We start from the raw sequence: 14,810 nt of genomic DNA on the forward strand, positions 1-14,810 counted from the left end.
GAGCAACACCGCCGGTAAGTTTTGAACGACGAAGACCAATGCTACGTTCAATCTATCACTTACCTCAAAGGGTTTCTCCGATTAGAAGATTTGTACTTCAACATAGATGCGTCACATGTACAACAATCAATGGATTGGTTTTGCCCGAAGACAAAGATGAGTCTTCTATGCACTACGCCGCTTCAAGCCCGTGCTTTCTCCTTCTTAGTAAGTGCACGAACATTGGTTCTCTAAGGCAAGCTCACGGAGTTTTAACGGGGAATGGACTCATGGGTGATATCTTGATCGCCACCAAGATCGTGAGCATGTACGGTTCTTTTGGTTATACTAAAGATGCACGCTTGATGTTCGATCAAATTCCTGAACCAGATTTTTATTCATGGAAGGTCATGCTCAGATGTTATTGCTTGAACAATGAGAGTTTAGAAATCATAAATTTTTATGATTCTATGATAGAACACGGATTTAGATATGATGATATTGTTTTCTCGAAAGCTTTGAAAGCGTGTACAGAGCTGCAGGATTTAGAAAGTGGGAAGAAGATACATTGTCAGATCGTTAAGGTGCCTAGTTTTGATAATGTTGTGTTGACAGGTCTTTTAGATATGTATGCTAAGTGTGGAGAAATCAAGAGTGCTTATAAAGTGTTTGAAGATATTACTTTGAGAAATGTGGTTTGTTGGACTTCGATGATTGCTGGGTATGTTAAAAACGACTTGCACGAAGAAGCGTTGGTTATGTTTAATCGGATGAGGGAAAACACTGTTTTAGGTAATGAATATACTTATGGTACTTTAGTGATGGCTTGCACAAAGCTTAGTGCTTTACATCAAGGAAAGTGGTTTCATGGTTGTTTGATTAAGAGTGGTATAGAGCTCAGCTCGTGTTTGGTGACATCTCTTCTTGATATGTATGTCAAGTGTGGTGACATAAGCAATGCTCGTCGGGTGTTTGATGAGCCTTCGCATGTTGATCTTGTCATGTGGACAGCTATGATTGTGGGATACACGCATAACAATAATGCCAATGAGGCACTGAGCTTGTTTCAGAAAATGAAGGGGGTTGGAATGAAGCCTAATTGTGTTACCATTGCAAGTGTCTTATCAGGTTGTGGTCTTATTGGGAATCTTGAACTGGGAAGAGCAGTTCATGGCTTATCCATTAAAGTTGGTCTTTGGGATACAAATGTTGCAAATGCTCTGGTTCATATGTACGCCAAGTGTTACCAAAATAGAGATGCTAGGTATGTCTTTGAAATGGAGTCAGAGAAAGATATAGTTGCTTGGAATTCTATAATTTCCGGGTTTTCACAAAATGGCTCTATCTATGAAGCTTTGTTTCTTTTCCGTCGGATGAATTCAGAATCCGTGACTCCTAATGCTGTAACAGTTGCGAGTCTTTTCTCAGCATGTGCTTCCCTCGGGTCTCTAGCCGTAGGTTCTTCGCTTCATGCTTATTCCGTGAAATTGGGTTTCCTGGCATCATCCAGTGTTCATATTGGTACTGCACTCCTGGACTTCTATGCCAAATGTGGGGATGCCGAATCTGCCCGTCTCATTTTCAATACTATAGAGGAGAAAAACACAATCACATGGAGTGCTATGATTGGAGGCTATGGAAAGCAAGGGGATACGAAAGGGTCTCTTGAACTATTTGAAGAGATGCTTAAAAAGCAACAAAAGCCGAACGAATCAACCTTCACATCTATTTTATCAGCTTGTAGTCATACAGGGATGGTTAACGAAGGGAAGAAGTACTTCAGCTCAATGTACAAAGATTACAACTTCACGCCTTCAACAAAACACTACACATGTATGGTTGATATGCTAGCTCGAGCAGGTGAGCTTGAGCAAGCCTTAGACATCATCGAGAAGATGCCGATTCAACCAGATGTGAGATGTTTTGGAGCATTTCTCCATGGATGTGGAATGCATTCAAGATTTGATCTTGGGGAGATTGTGATTAAGAAGATGCTTGATTTACATCCTGATGACGCCTCTTACTATGTTCTCGTATCTAATTTGTATGCATCGGATGGACGATGGAGTCAGGCTAAAGAAGTAAGAATTCTGATGAAGCAAAGAGGTCTGAGCAAGATTGCAGGCCATAGCACAATGGAATCTGAGCTCTTAGCAGTTGGTTAGTTGTCTTTGCTAATCTGGATAAATCAGTATGATGAACAAAGAATCATTTATACACAAAGCATTCTTGAATAAAGTTGATTCGTTTCAGTGTATATAGCAAGAACTGTTCTGCTAAGTACTAACTACATCTACATGGGTATATAACCAACAGAACATCTCTGAGTTGGTTGCCGGAAGCTTTGAGCTATGCTAAAGTTCTTGTTTTGTTGTGGTTTGTGCTCGAGTCTGCGGTTGTGAACTCTTAGGTTACATGCTGCTTTCATCTTATTCTTCTTCTTGTGAATCAAAAGGAACTTCATGCCGGGGTCTGTTGTACTTCTCACGCAATTGTTTGACAGGGATGAAATCTCCAGCGGTGTCAGCTCCATAGTAAAGAAAAGAAATGTAAGGATGATCAAACCTTTCCTGCAGAAACCACACACAAACATGAGTCAAACAGTTGCAATGGGGATTGATTGTCCATACTGAGACTACTCACCTTGTCGGGTTTTTCGGGAGCTAACAAATTGTCTTCAGCAACTGCAATTTAAGATCCATTGTCAAGTAACAGCAGAATTTCATGGCAGGGAAGCTGAGATCCAAGAGGTACATAAACAGTTGAAGACATTGGACTTGAAAATCAGAACTTACCATATGCCACTAGTATATCTGGGTGCGTGCGACCATCAACTAGAACCTACAAGACACAATCAAGAAATTTAGATGTCAATGTTTTTTTTCTGTAGATATGAAATAGAAAAGTATTCGATTGTTCATATGTATTAAAATGGTTTCAGCTTCTTTTTCTTTTAATGCAAGTCTTGATGAACATTTGCAACCATTACCTGATAAAATGGCTGATTGGATCCACGAGGCAACTTGTCGACCTCTGCAGCTTCCATCCAAGAGTTTGATTCACAGCAAATTGGATCCATACCACAAACCACAGCCCGGTAACCTAAAGCCAAATGAAACGAAATCTATTTAAGATCCCCTATATGAATGTAAAACCAAAGTGAGACAAGCATTGATATTACATATGAAGATGTACCAAAAGTTTTGTGTCTAAGTTTCTGTCCCAAACGAAATGCATACTCTGCTTTCTCAAAAGCCAAGGCTTTCGCAGATACAGCTAATGATTCTGCCTCAAGCTTTGAGATTTCATCTCGTAACTTAGCTGCCAAACCATAATCCTCACTGTCAACAGCATTCTGGAGATCCGCACTGCAATTATATCAAATGAACATGATATACTCAGATGTTTACACATACACACACAGAGAAAGTGTCTTACAAACCGAATAAAGCTGCTTACCGTAGCCTTATAATGCTAATGCCCTTGTCTTGAGCTTCACTTTTTGATGATGACCCTCTCTTCCCGTCTTGCAGCCTAATCGCCTCCTCTTCGACCTATCAACCACTGACCATACGTTATTCACTCTTCCGTTGCAGTTTCGGTATACAAGAACACCGATAAGCCCAACCAAAAGCTAAACAGTCTTTGCACGATCAAAAAGTTCAAAACTTTCACACAACTTATCCTCACTTAACAGATCATAACATATCAATTCATATACCTCAGTTAGCTTCTCTCTTAGTTGTTGTGCAATGTCGTACTGCTCCAGATTCAACGCATACTGCCATTTCAAATTACGAAGATTACTCATATGTTATAACACCTCAAAACCATAGGCAATCATCTTGAAAGCGATAAAACCTCGCAATTCAACTGACCTGTACACGAGTAGCCAAATCCAGCTGAAAGAAAAAGATCAATATATCTTCATTCGCACTCTCGCTTCGCTCAGAGCTCGGGTCTAAACCTTGTTCACCACCACCCCCTTGAAATGGCCATCTTGCTTCAACCCTCAACAAGTTTCTTTGCTTTAGTGACTTCCAATGGCTTCTAAAGGACGGTGATTTACGCAAGAATTGACACGAAACACACCGATCACCGAACAAGCTTGAAGCTTTCCTTGAATTTAAACGATTCCTCCACGAGCTTGAAACTTCTACACTTCCACAGAGTGTTAACGTGCTTAACGACTGAATTTGCACCATTTTTTCTATATCAAGACCAGAGTCTCAAGCTTCCTAATCCGATAATATTCCTACAAAACCCAACAAGAACCATAGATAGCAAACTTGTCTGAGATTCAAAATTGAAATCGAAACGAGAGACGAGACGAGCCAAAAAATTTCGAGTAGACGGAAAAAAGTTTGTAAAACTGAAACCTCTTCACGAAACTTACAAATTAGTTCAGTGAAGCCGGAAAGACTTTTGCCGAGAACTGGAGAAACTCGCCGGAACGACGGAGAGTTTTCGTCCTCACAGATTTTTGCTTTCTTTTTCGTTGAAACTTAATGCTATTGGATAGATTATTTATTGTTTTAACTCTTCTTGGGCTCTAAGGCCCATTAAACAATGAATTAGATTGGATGCGAAATGCTATATTAAGTTTATGTCTACTGTAATCACATTCTAAGTAATGTAACAACTCATGATTAATAATCTTTGATGAAGCTGATAAAAAATAGTTTTGTAAAAGTCAATGCAACATAAAGTAATTTATATGATAAAATTGATGAAAATGAAAAAGCTTGTCCTAAATACAAATCAAAGTGATGACGTATATCTCAACCAAAAATATTATATATATATATATATATATATATATATATATATATACTTATCCATTACTTGATTTTTGAAAGATATAGTGACCTTCTCGAGTTGAAACTAGATAATTTACTATTTAGCTTTTTATATCCACTATGTTTCAAAAGATGAATATTGTGATTAAATTAACTAAAAAGAATAGCACATATTGTGTACAAATTAAGTAAATAACATAAAGTACACATGTGTGGTGACATTTCTTTCCAAAGAGGTATGTCTATCTTGACCTTATTCACCCTCAAAGTAACTGCATCAGACTTGAAAGATAAATTATGGAAAAATACAAGGTTTGGTAAGCAATTTGCTATTGCAATAACATCATTATTTCCATCATAGTTGATCAAGTTGCACTTAATGTCATCAAATTTTTCGATGAAACATGTGATACTGCTAAAAATATAGAGAGCAGTACAAATAAAATATTATTATATGATTATCGAGCAATATCATGAATCAACTTCTTGATTAATTCATTAATTTTCATATTGCTCTAAGTTTTTAGCAGATGAATGTTCGTAGAATTATCGAACAATGTCAAGAAAATATCAAATGTATTAATATATACATTTGATATTTTTTCGATATTGGTCGATTATTCTACGATAATTTTACGAAATACAAATATACTTGAATTTGTAACTTGCAACAAAAAAACACAAATATACTTGAATTTGTAAATATACTTGTATTCAAAAATATACTTGAATTTGTAATAGCAAAAAATCTACAATAATTCTACCACAATTTCACAGAAAAAAACACAAATATAACTAGCAAAAAAAATTGTCGTTAAAAAAGAAAATTCTGCTCGAAAAAAATGTTGAAGAGGTTTTTTTTTGGTAGAAGGTTAAATAAATGTTGAAGAGTTTAAATGAGTAAACGCAAACATTAAATTTTAAATTTTCGAAAAAATATTGATATAAAATAGATTTAACGCAAAATAATAATAGGAAAACGTAACCCGTGCATATATTTATTGAGATCATTATTATGAGTTGACTAGATATTACGATTAGCGCATAGTACACTCTTAAATGCTTAATTATCTCTACTTGTGTATAAGTATTATATTTTGTTGTCGTCAAATATGGTAAGTAAGATTCATAATCTGACCAAATCCGTTATAATATCGTCTTTACACAGACAGACATAAAATATTAAATACATAATAACCGTTAAGAAGTAATTAATTAGTATGCAGAGAGAATTGAGAATATTACTACTAATACACTATTTTCTTAATCTATAATTATGTTTTCAGACATCAAAGATTCTTCAAACTAACAAACCAACGAAAATTCAGCGCGGCAAAATTAGCCAATCAAAGACCCCATTTTTAGCTTTGTTGTCTCTTTCTTCTTTCTTCTTCCAAAGAATAAGATTTCGAGAGCAACAACAACAACATTTTTGGATTTCACAGCGAAACCCCCTGGAAGAAGAAAAAACAAAAAGCTTTGAACAAAACAGACAGAGACATACATTTTTTTTTGTTTTGTCTGATTCTGACTTTTTTGGTGTTTTGAGGTATAAGGAAGAAACAAAAAAAAAAAAAGAGGAGAAACATAGGTGCGTGTGTCTCCCGAATCGGTGGTGCTAAGCGACATGGAGGCTACGATTTAGCTCCGTCGTCGAAGCACCACCGTACACGGAGCCATCTACGCGATGAAGAAGCCTTCAACATCACATTCAGCGGGAAGCTTAGCAGTTTGAGCGGTAACCTCGGAAACCATGGAGGTAGCACGAGAATGAAAGGTCTTTTCAAGAACAAACCTCGTCTCCCTGGTGAGATCGTTCGTCAGACTCGTGATCTCATCGCTTTAGCCGAATCCGAAGAAGAAGTAATCGATTCGAGATACTCGAAAAGGTTAGGGATTTGTGCGGAACTGTGTCGCAACATTAGAGATTTGAAATCGATTCTTTATGGTAATAGTGAAGCTGAGCCTGTTCCTGAAGCTTGTCTTATGTTAACTCAAGAGTTTTTCCGAGAAGATACGCTTCGTCCTTTGATCAAATCTATTCCGAAGCTTGATCTTGAAGCGAGGAAAGACGCGACTCAGATCGTTGCGAATCTGCAGAAACAACAAGTCGAATCTCGGCTCGTTGCTTCTGAATATCTTGAATCGAATTTAGACGTTATTGATTCGTTAGTCGAAGGAATCGATCACGATCACGAGTTGGCGTTGCATTACACGGGAATGCTTAAAGAATGTGTGCGGCATCAGGTTGTTGCCAAGTACATTCTCGAATCGAAGAATTTGGAGAAGTTTTTCGATTATGTTCAGCTTCCTTATTTCGATGTAGCTACCGATGCTAGCAAGATCTTTAGGGAGCTTTTGACAAGGCATAAGTCAACTGTAGCTGAGTATCTTGCCAAGAACTACGAATGGTTTTTCGCGGAGTACAACTCGAGGTTGTTGGAGAAAGGAAGCTACTTTACGAAGAGGCAAGCGTCAAAACTGCTTGGAGATGTGTTGATGGATCGTTCGAATTCAGGTGTGATGATTAAGTATGTGAGCAGTTTGGATAATTTGAGAATCATGATGAATCTCTTAAGAGAACCAACCAAGAACATTCAGCTAGAAGCATTTCATATCTTCAAGCTGTTTGTGGCGAACGAGAAGAAACCAGAGGACATTGTGGCGATTCTCGTGGCAAACCGAAACAAGATTCTTCGTTTGTTTGCTGATTTGAAAGCTGAGAAAGAAGATATAGGCTTTGAAACTGACAAATCATTGGTTATGAATGAGATTGCTACACTTTCTCTTCTCGATATCAAAACCGCAGATCGATAAAAAACCCGTTTGTAAACGATGATTACAAGTATTTTTGATGTTTCATCTGTTTTGTTTTGTACCATTTGGATTCGGATTGATAACTTGACAATTAGCATAGATTCTCTCTAAAGCCATTCTTGCAAAAAATACAATTATGTGATTCAGACATTTTTTATTCAACACCAGTCTTCTTTTTCAACATTGCGATGAACTTCTCTTTCTCTTCATCTGTCATTCCTGTGGTTGAACAATCTCCTACTCCCCATTCTGCTCCTCTTAGACAGTATTTGTCTTGAATCTCTCTTTCATTCCTAAACAACAACAGAACACATGTTCATGTTTCTAAGACTTTTGTAAACAGAGTTCCAAAGTTTTGAGCTTTCACACAATTTTGGCTCTGCAACAGTTAAAAAGATCGAATTTCTGAAAACAGTGTTTCAAAATTTGCAGCTTTCACACAAATTTTGCTCTGTGACATTTTAAAGACCAAGATTTTTGAGAATTGAGTTTCAAAATTTGCAGCTTTCACAAATTTTTGGCTCTGTTACATCTTAAAAGACCAAATGAGTATATGTGTAAAGGACTTACTTTTCTTTGTTTAGTTTGGAATTCTCAAGTAGTTTCTTGAGAAGTGGAGATTCTTTGAATCTGGCATCGTTCTCAGCATAGAACTTCTGGTTTTTTGCTGCAATTAAGAAGATTTCTTCTTTAAAAGGAGACAATACACTTCTTGTTCTAGAATTCAAGAATTGCAAAGAGTGGTACCATTGAAACTGTCAAGGAACTCGATTTTTGGTAATTCGGGACCTGGAACTGATTCTATACCAGTTGATCCCGACATTAAGCCTGCTTCAGCTGAGGAAGGAAGATCCATACATATAATGATAATGATGATGATGAATTGATGATATATATATACACTGAACCACAGGAAGATTATTGAATTGTAGTGTAAAGGTTACCTGAACAAGGAGAGAGGAGAAGGGTGAGTGAGGCAGCGAGTGGGAAGGTGGATTTGCAGAGAAGATGGTGAAACGGTGATGGTGAGGATGATGATGAGCATATAGCCATGGAGATACGACGGTGATGAACTACTCTTGGTTCATAGAGAGTGAAGCCTGGTCGAGAGAAAGAAGAGATTTTGGTTTGCATCATTTTGCCTTTAGATTTTTTTTGTGAGGAGGGTAAGTGATTCTTAATAGATAAGGGGTATATATACTTTTTTAACAAACAATTAAAAAAAAAAAAAAATCAACTTTTTCTCAAGTTTTATATGAAGATTTTTTGGGAGATTTGCAAAAGAAGAACATGATGAACTGATAAGGGAGAAACATATTTTGCAAACATGAACAGATAAAAGAATAATCCTTTTATTATTGCCTGCTATTGAAAGAAGATAGAGTTGAACTAAACAAGACTCTCAAGTTAGTGACTTTTAATGTAATTCAGAGTCATTTTATCCTTCAAGCATGGCTTTTGCAGCATCTATAAGAGCTGGTCGGAATTCGCTGGTAGCTCGGCCTAGAACAGTGTAACCTTCTTTGTCTTCTACATCCATATCTGCACCATGTCTTATAAGCAGGAACGCCACCTGAGTGATGGAAACACAGAAGCTCAAAAATCAAGGATACTTTGAAGAGAAGCTGCTTTAAGGTCTATTAGATAGAAAATTACCTGCTTGTCACCGCAGATGACTGAATGCATGAGTGCCGTTTGGCCCATTTTGTCCGTAGCATCGATTTCCGCTCCTTCTTCAATAAGAAATTCACACATATCTAACTTTCCAACGCTTGCTGCCCTGTGAAGTGGAGTGCAACCAACCTGCAAGTCACAAAAAGTTTGTTTATGTGTTGACACAAGGTAATGACACAAGCAACAAGACATTAAGAAGCTACAAAACCTTGTCTGTGATGTTAATCTTTGCACCGTGTGTTAATAAAAGCTGAGCAATCTCCAACCAGCCTTTGCTAGCAGCATAGTGAAGGGCAGTGCGACCACCATTGTTTTTGGCATTAACATCAGCACCTAAACACAGAAGAAAACGTCATCTAATGTATCCATCTTCTCATTCTGAATCTTAATTTCTAATACATGTAATGAATTGAAACTAGAGCTACTCACTGGGAGAACTAACTAACACACAAAAAATCCACTTCACAATAGGAACTTAATATGCTCAATCCCATGGAGGACTATAAAATATTCAGAGATAAACTATTCTGGAAATTTTGAAAAATATACTGAGAAAGATTACAGCTTTATGATGACAAATCAAGATTTCACCGCTTTCAACAACAAAAAAGCACACAAGAGTATGTTACATACCTCTGGCCAAAAGCAGCTCAACAAGCTCAGCATTACCAATGCTAGCAGCGGAATGCAAAGGAGCCCATCCTTCATCATCATTGCTATTGATTACAGTCTTTGCCGCATCTGAACTTGATAGCAACTTAACTATCTGCAAATCCCACATCCATAAAACATTTTTAACTGTTCCTAAATCCCACTAATCTCAAGAACCGCAATAGCTAACAAACAACACAGTATCATGTGGTTTCTAAAGCCAAAGTCAAAAACTTCACTTTATGGTTTCTCATCAGTTAGACAAAACAAATTATGCAGCTACAATAACTTAACTTCACTACCTACTGAGTACTGACTCCACATCTATAAGCATATATCTAAAGACAACAGAACCCACTCTTTTTCAAAAAAACTTCAATCGTTAAGGATCTCTCAGCAACTCAAAAATTATGGTGAATTACAAAGCTAGATATGAACACTAAAGTCAAAAGCTTTCAAGGTTTTCTCATCAGTGAAACAACCTAATTGAGCAACTGTAGTCATTTCAAGAGGTTAAGCTTCTATCTAACTACAGAGTAGAGTACAGATTAGTATAATTCAGACTACTCGGATTCTATATAAACTATAGATAATTGATTTAGAGGTAAGAGAAAGGAACAAACTTGAGAATGGCCAAAGGAAGCTGCGACATGGAGGAGAGAGCGACCGTCTTCGTTTCTGAATTTGAGAGAGTTCGCGAGCTGTTCTGGAGATAAAGACACGAACAAGGACGAATCACCCCACTCCGCTGCTTTGAATAGCTCTTCGTCTCTGATCTGCTTCGACTCTGGTTGCTTCGGAGCATCGATTTCCATCATCGTTCAAACTTTTTTTCCAAGTTAGAAATTAGGAAATTATACACAACGACGATACGACGGAACTGAATCTTATAGTGGCTCGTAATGGCCCATTCACACATTTGAGCAGAGAAAGGAAAAACCCAATGGTATAGTGGGCTTTTTTCATAGTGGCTTGTAATGGCCTATTCACACTTTTGAGCAGAGAAAGGAAAAACCAGTGGGTTCTCATAGTGGGCTTTTTCTCATAGTGGCTCGTAATGGCCCATTCATACATTTGTCTTTTCTGGTCCTAAATCCTGATAATTATTGATTTGTTTTTAAAAATCATTTTACATTTTCTTAAACTTTTAATTTTTTAAACCCGAAAAGGCGAAAATTGTAATTTTTTTTTAATTGAAAAAGAACCCGAAAATTGTAGTTACGATAAATGGGTAGAATTTAAAGCATGGGACAGTGCTTTTGTGTTTACGAGCTCGAGTGATCCAGCACACTTACCATGGGATTCTTTTGAATTTTGCCATTTTTTGGGTAAATTTTACGAATATGCTATTTTTGCTAAAATTTTATAGATTTTGTCATTTCTGATCTTTTAAAAATATTTATGCTTCAACTTTTTTGGCTAAAAGATGTATTTTATAATAAATACTAAATCCTAAAGATAATTAGAACCGACTAAACTCAAACATAACGAGTAAAACAAATGTTTAATCACATTTTTCTAACTTGAAAAAATGGCAAATCCATAAGATTTTACCAAAAATAACAAAATCAAAAATGCTATTGAAAAAAATCTTTATTGAGTAATTAACTCTACAAATATGATTAGCAATATGCATTTTTTGGGTTAATTATAGAACATAATATCATTATTTGGGAGCAAAAACAAGACATAATTTTAAATTTGTAAATTTTTATAGATGGATAAATACGAGGAGGAGAGTCAGGAGACCGTGAGACTGGAGAAGCATATGATAGGCTGCAACTGCATAGTCATATTTTTAAAGCAGCCTACAATTTTAAGAATATCATCATATTCAATTATTCATGTTCTTTTTTTGGTAAAAGCATCATATTCATGTTATTTTGGAATTTGTGCTTAATGGTCAAAATTGCTTTTTAAAAAACGAAGTTATAGTGTCACAAACACTATAGATATAATAGATGACAAAAAAAAAAAAACTATAGATATAACAGAACTACAGAACCAATGATAACTAACTTTTTTTTTTGAGGTAACAGGAGATTTGAAAGGGAATTTACTAATAAGAAACTTTTTTTAGGGGGGAAACTATTTTACTAATAAGAATCCATAAACTAATATGTAATAAATAACTAGTAGAATTTTCGTAGAGAAAATATAAAAAGCCAAATAATTTGACACAGAAAATTTTGTATGATACCACATTATATTATTTTTGTAAACAATATTGTTTCCAATGGTTTCGTTTAGGCTAATCCCAAAATTTTTAAATTAAAAAATACAAACAATTAGAATTCCAAAATCCCAAAAAAAATCTTAAGCTACCCCTCTAAACATATATAGTGATTTAGTCAAATTTTAAAAAGGAGGGTACTATTTTATTGACATTTTATTTCCCTCTTTATTCTCATCATCACATTCAGTCAGTCATTCACACTATTCAGCGTTTCTTTATAAATTTATAATTTTGTGATTTGAGTGGAAAGAGAGAGAGGAGAAAAAGAAGAAGAAGAAAAAAAACAACAATGGTGGAGAGACTGCCCGAGCAGGATCTGAAAAATGATCGTCGGAGGAACAGGAAGAAAAGCCGCGTCAAAGATGCTCTTCCCGAGCCATCACCACCATGTAAGTTTTCTCATCGGTCATTCTTTTTTTCTGTTTTTTTTTTAAAATTTTTTTTTCTAAATTTTGTTTGGAGTGGTGGTGAGGCAGCAGCATCACCAACGATCGAATTGAGAGAAGGTATGTCCACGTTCGATCAAGATGAGTACATGTCTATGAAAAAGACGGATAGCTCTGGCTCATGGAGAGTTACCTGTGCTGATAAGGTCATCGATGTTAATGAGCTAATCGATGCTAATGAGCTAATCGATACTGAAAGAGTTTGCAATGGGATTGGGGTTTTGAGGACTCGTAAGTTTTATCAAGGTGAAGAAAGAGTTTTAACTCCTTGGGTAATGTACGAGTTCCATTTGTCTTTATGGGATTCTGATGACTCTGATGAGGTACCCATTTCAGATTGCTTCCCTCAATTTTTTTTTACTTTTTTTTTTTTTGGCTTTTTCTCTGTTTTTGCTTAGAGGTTGTGAATTGCGATAGAGTTTGGAGGTCATGTGTGTTTAAATTTTTTTTTTTTAGGTGTCAAAGGTGAACTTTATGTGGAGGACTTATGTAATCTGTACCGTAATATATACGGGTGAACAAGGTGGTGGTAGTCCCTCCGCGCCTGATGAAGCGAGTCCTCCTGCTTCTGATATGCATCTCGAACCTGTTTCTGATATGCTTTTCGAAGTGAGTCCTCCTGTCTCTGATATGCTTCTATTTTCATTAATCCTTAGACTTGTTTTTTTACTCAAACCTTCTTTTATATTTTTCAATTTGAGCAGCCTGATCATGAGGATCCAATTCATGAACACGAAGAATTCTTTTCGTGTGAGGAGGTACTGGCGGACTCAAACACAAACACGGTGATCGGTGACAGCAACATCCCTGATGCGCAGGTTTAACTATTTGCTTATGCAAGAGAACTGTTCTCTGTTATATGTTTGATTTTTGTCGATACTTGAATCTTAACATGTGTTGGATTTTTTAAAGACGATTCTTGATTTCCTTTTTCAGGGATTGTGTATTGCAGAGGAAACAATACAGAGAACCCCCAAGAAACCAACGACGTGTACCTCTCTCAGGAACATGATCGTAAGCATCGTCCTCTTGCTCGCTCTCACTGGCAAAACCATACCACCAGTCTCTTTCTATATGGCCCCTGCTTTGTCATTCAAATCAGTCCCCAACCACCCTATGATGCTAGAAAACTCAAAGATAACAACTACCGTTGGCCTCTGTGAGCCCTGTCCCTGCTTCAATGACGTTGAAACGAACTCGATTTTGTCCTCGTCATCCCTTTCCTGCGACACGCAAACAAACACGGCCACATTCCTAATGAGAGCCACTGACTCTCCGACTCAAGCTAAAGTCCATCAAGTGTTCATAAATTTCCGGGGAGAGGAACTGCGCAACAACTTTGTCAGCCACCTCGCTGATGCCTTGGAGAGGCACAGAATCAAGTTGTTTATAGACACGTACGAGCAGCGAGGCAAAGACCTAAACAATCTCTTTGTACGAATCGAAGAGTCCAGCATTGCACTAGCCATCTTCTCTACTAGGTTTGCATACTATTCTTTCACGGTCTCAATCTCCACTTTAGAGGTGCATAGTGGTATACATAAGACTCAAGAATCATAATCTTTTTAACCATTGTCTTTAATATAGATATCCAGAATCAAGCTGGTGTATGGATGAGTTGGTGAAAATGAAAGAACGTATGGATCTACGAAAGCTCAGCGTCATTCCAATATTCTACAAAGTAGAGGCAGACGACGTTGCAAAACCAACAGGTGACAGTGAGTTTGGTAAAAACTTCTGGAGGCTCGCAGAAGCGTCTAGTGGAGTACAGATCAAGAAATGGAAAGAAGCCTTGGAAGGAATTACCAATAAGATAGGTTTGTCTGTACGAGACTACAGGTATTGTCCACTCTGAAACTATATAGTTATGTCCTCAAATTGTGAAATGTATGATGGATTAAGTATACATTTTTTTTTTGCAGTGTTGAATCCGATTCTATCAAGGGAATTGTTAAGGAGGTGCAGAGAGTGATAGAATTAATTGGAGTCGATGAAGAAGAGTCATTTTTGGAAAAAAAAACTTAGGTCGCCCATTTGATTGAATTTCTCGAATTTTAGAGGATGAGCAAAACCAAAATGTGGTGAGAATTCATTTGAATTTCTTTTTGTTCTTTTGTACTTTTTTTGCGGTTTTTTGTGAAAAAATCATTAAAACTGTTATAATTAAAATTTTCTAAGTCACGGTAGTTATGTTATGCGATCTAAGAT

At 36.7% G+C, this 14,810-nt stretch overlaps 6 protein-coding genes across 7 annotated transcripts; 3 read left to right on the forward strand and 3 right to left on the reverse strand.

The window, feature by feature from the left end:
* The first annotated feature begins 38 nt into the window (after nt 1-38).
* On the forward strand, nt 39-2,160 carry LOC17886588 (pentatricopeptide repeat-containing protein At2g03380, mitochondrial). The gene has a single exon (XM_006292274.2). The coding sequence runs from the start codon at nt 39-41 to the stop codon at nt 2,142-2,144; it is 2,106 nt and encodes a 701-aa protein (XP_006292336.1). The 3' UTR covers nt 2,145-2,160.
* Nucleotides 2,161-2,173: 13 nt separating this feature from the next.
* Nucleotides 2,174-4,466, reverse strand: LOC17886242 (clp protease adapter protein ClpF, chloroplastic). Its single transcript, XM_023783267.1, has 9 exons — nt 4,376-4,466; nt 3,858-4,234; nt 3,701-3,760; nt 3,439-3,533; nt 3,175-3,347; nt 2,969-3,081; nt 2,775-2,820; nt 2,623-2,663; nt 2,174-2,549 (listed from the first exon to the last, which is right to left on the reverse strand). Exons 2-9 carry the CDS (start codon nt 4,182-4,184, stop codon nt 2,409-2,411), a joined length of 996 nt encoding a protein of 331 aa, XP_023639035.1. The 5' UTR covers nt 4,185-4,234; nt 4,376-4,466; the 3' UTR covers nt 2,174-2,408.
* Nucleotides 4,467-6,343: 1,877 nt separating this feature from the next.
* LOC17885918 (MO25-like protein At2g03410) lies at nt 6,344-7,611 on the forward strand. The gene has a single exon (XM_006290253.2). It carries the CDS (start codon nt 6,549-6,551, stop codon nt 7,593-7,595), a length of 1,047 nt encoding a protein of 348 aa, XP_006290315.1. The 5' UTR covers nt 6,344-6,548; the 3' UTR covers nt 7,596-7,611.
* A 58-nt stretch (nt 7,612-7,669) lies between these two features.
* Nucleotides 7,670-8,777, reverse strand: LOC17885595. The gene is made up of 4 exons (XM_006291842.2): nt 8,540-8,777; nt 8,343-8,432; nt 8,166-8,262; nt 7,670-7,888 (listed from the first exon to the last, which is right to left on the reverse strand). The coding sequence occupies exons 1-4, from the start codon at nt 8,730-8,732 to the stop codon at nt 7,750-7,752; spliced, it is 519 nt and encodes a 172-aa protein (XP_006291904.2). The 5' UTR covers nt 8,733-8,777; the 3' UTR covers nt 7,670-7,749.
* Nucleotides 8,778-8,923: 146 nt separating this feature from the next.
* Nucleotides 8,924-10,771, reverse strand: LOC17887123 (26S proteasome non-ATPase regulatory subunit 10). Its single transcript, XM_006291697.2, has 5 exons — nt 10,544-10,771; nt 9,903-10,035; nt 9,478-9,602; nt 9,252-9,398; nt 8,924-9,168 (listed from the first exon to the last, which is right to left on the reverse strand). The coding sequence occupies exons 1-5, from the start codon at nt 10,736-10,738 to the stop codon at nt 9,034-9,036; spliced, it is 735 nt and encodes a 244-aa protein (XP_006291759.1). The 5' UTR covers nt 10,739-10,771; the 3' UTR covers nt 8,924-9,033.
* Nucleotides 10,772-12,409: 1,638 nt separating this feature from the next.
* LOC17885118 lies at nt 12,410-14,713 on the forward strand. 2 transcript variants are annotated; one of them, XM_006290312.2, is made up of 7 exons: nt 12,410-12,545; nt 12,633-12,925; nt 13,059-13,211; nt 13,307-13,420; nt 13,539-14,083; nt 14,190-14,441; nt 14,525-14,713. In XM_006290312.2, exons 1-7 carry the CDS (start codon nt 12,446-12,448, stop codon nt 14,625-14,627), a joined length of 1,560 nt encoding a protein of 519 aa, XP_006290374.2. In that variant the 5' UTR covers nt 12,410-12,445; the 3' UTR covers nt 14,628-14,713. The 2 variants fall into 2 exon arrangements, with proteins under 2 accessions (XP_006290374.2, XP_023638324.1); XM_023782556.1 differs by having other exon boundaries at nt 12,636-12,925.
* Nucleotides 14,714-14,810: the final 97 nt, after the last annotated feature.

This window comes from Capsella rubella, unplaced genomic scaffold, assembly GCF_000375325.1.
Source record: "Capsella rubella cultivar Monte Gargano unplaced genomic scaffold, Caprub1_0 scaffold_5, whole genome shotgun sequence".
NCBI classification, from domain to species: Eukaryota; Viridiplantae; Streptophyta; class Magnoliopsida; order Brassicales; family Brassicaceae; genus Capsella; species Capsella rubella.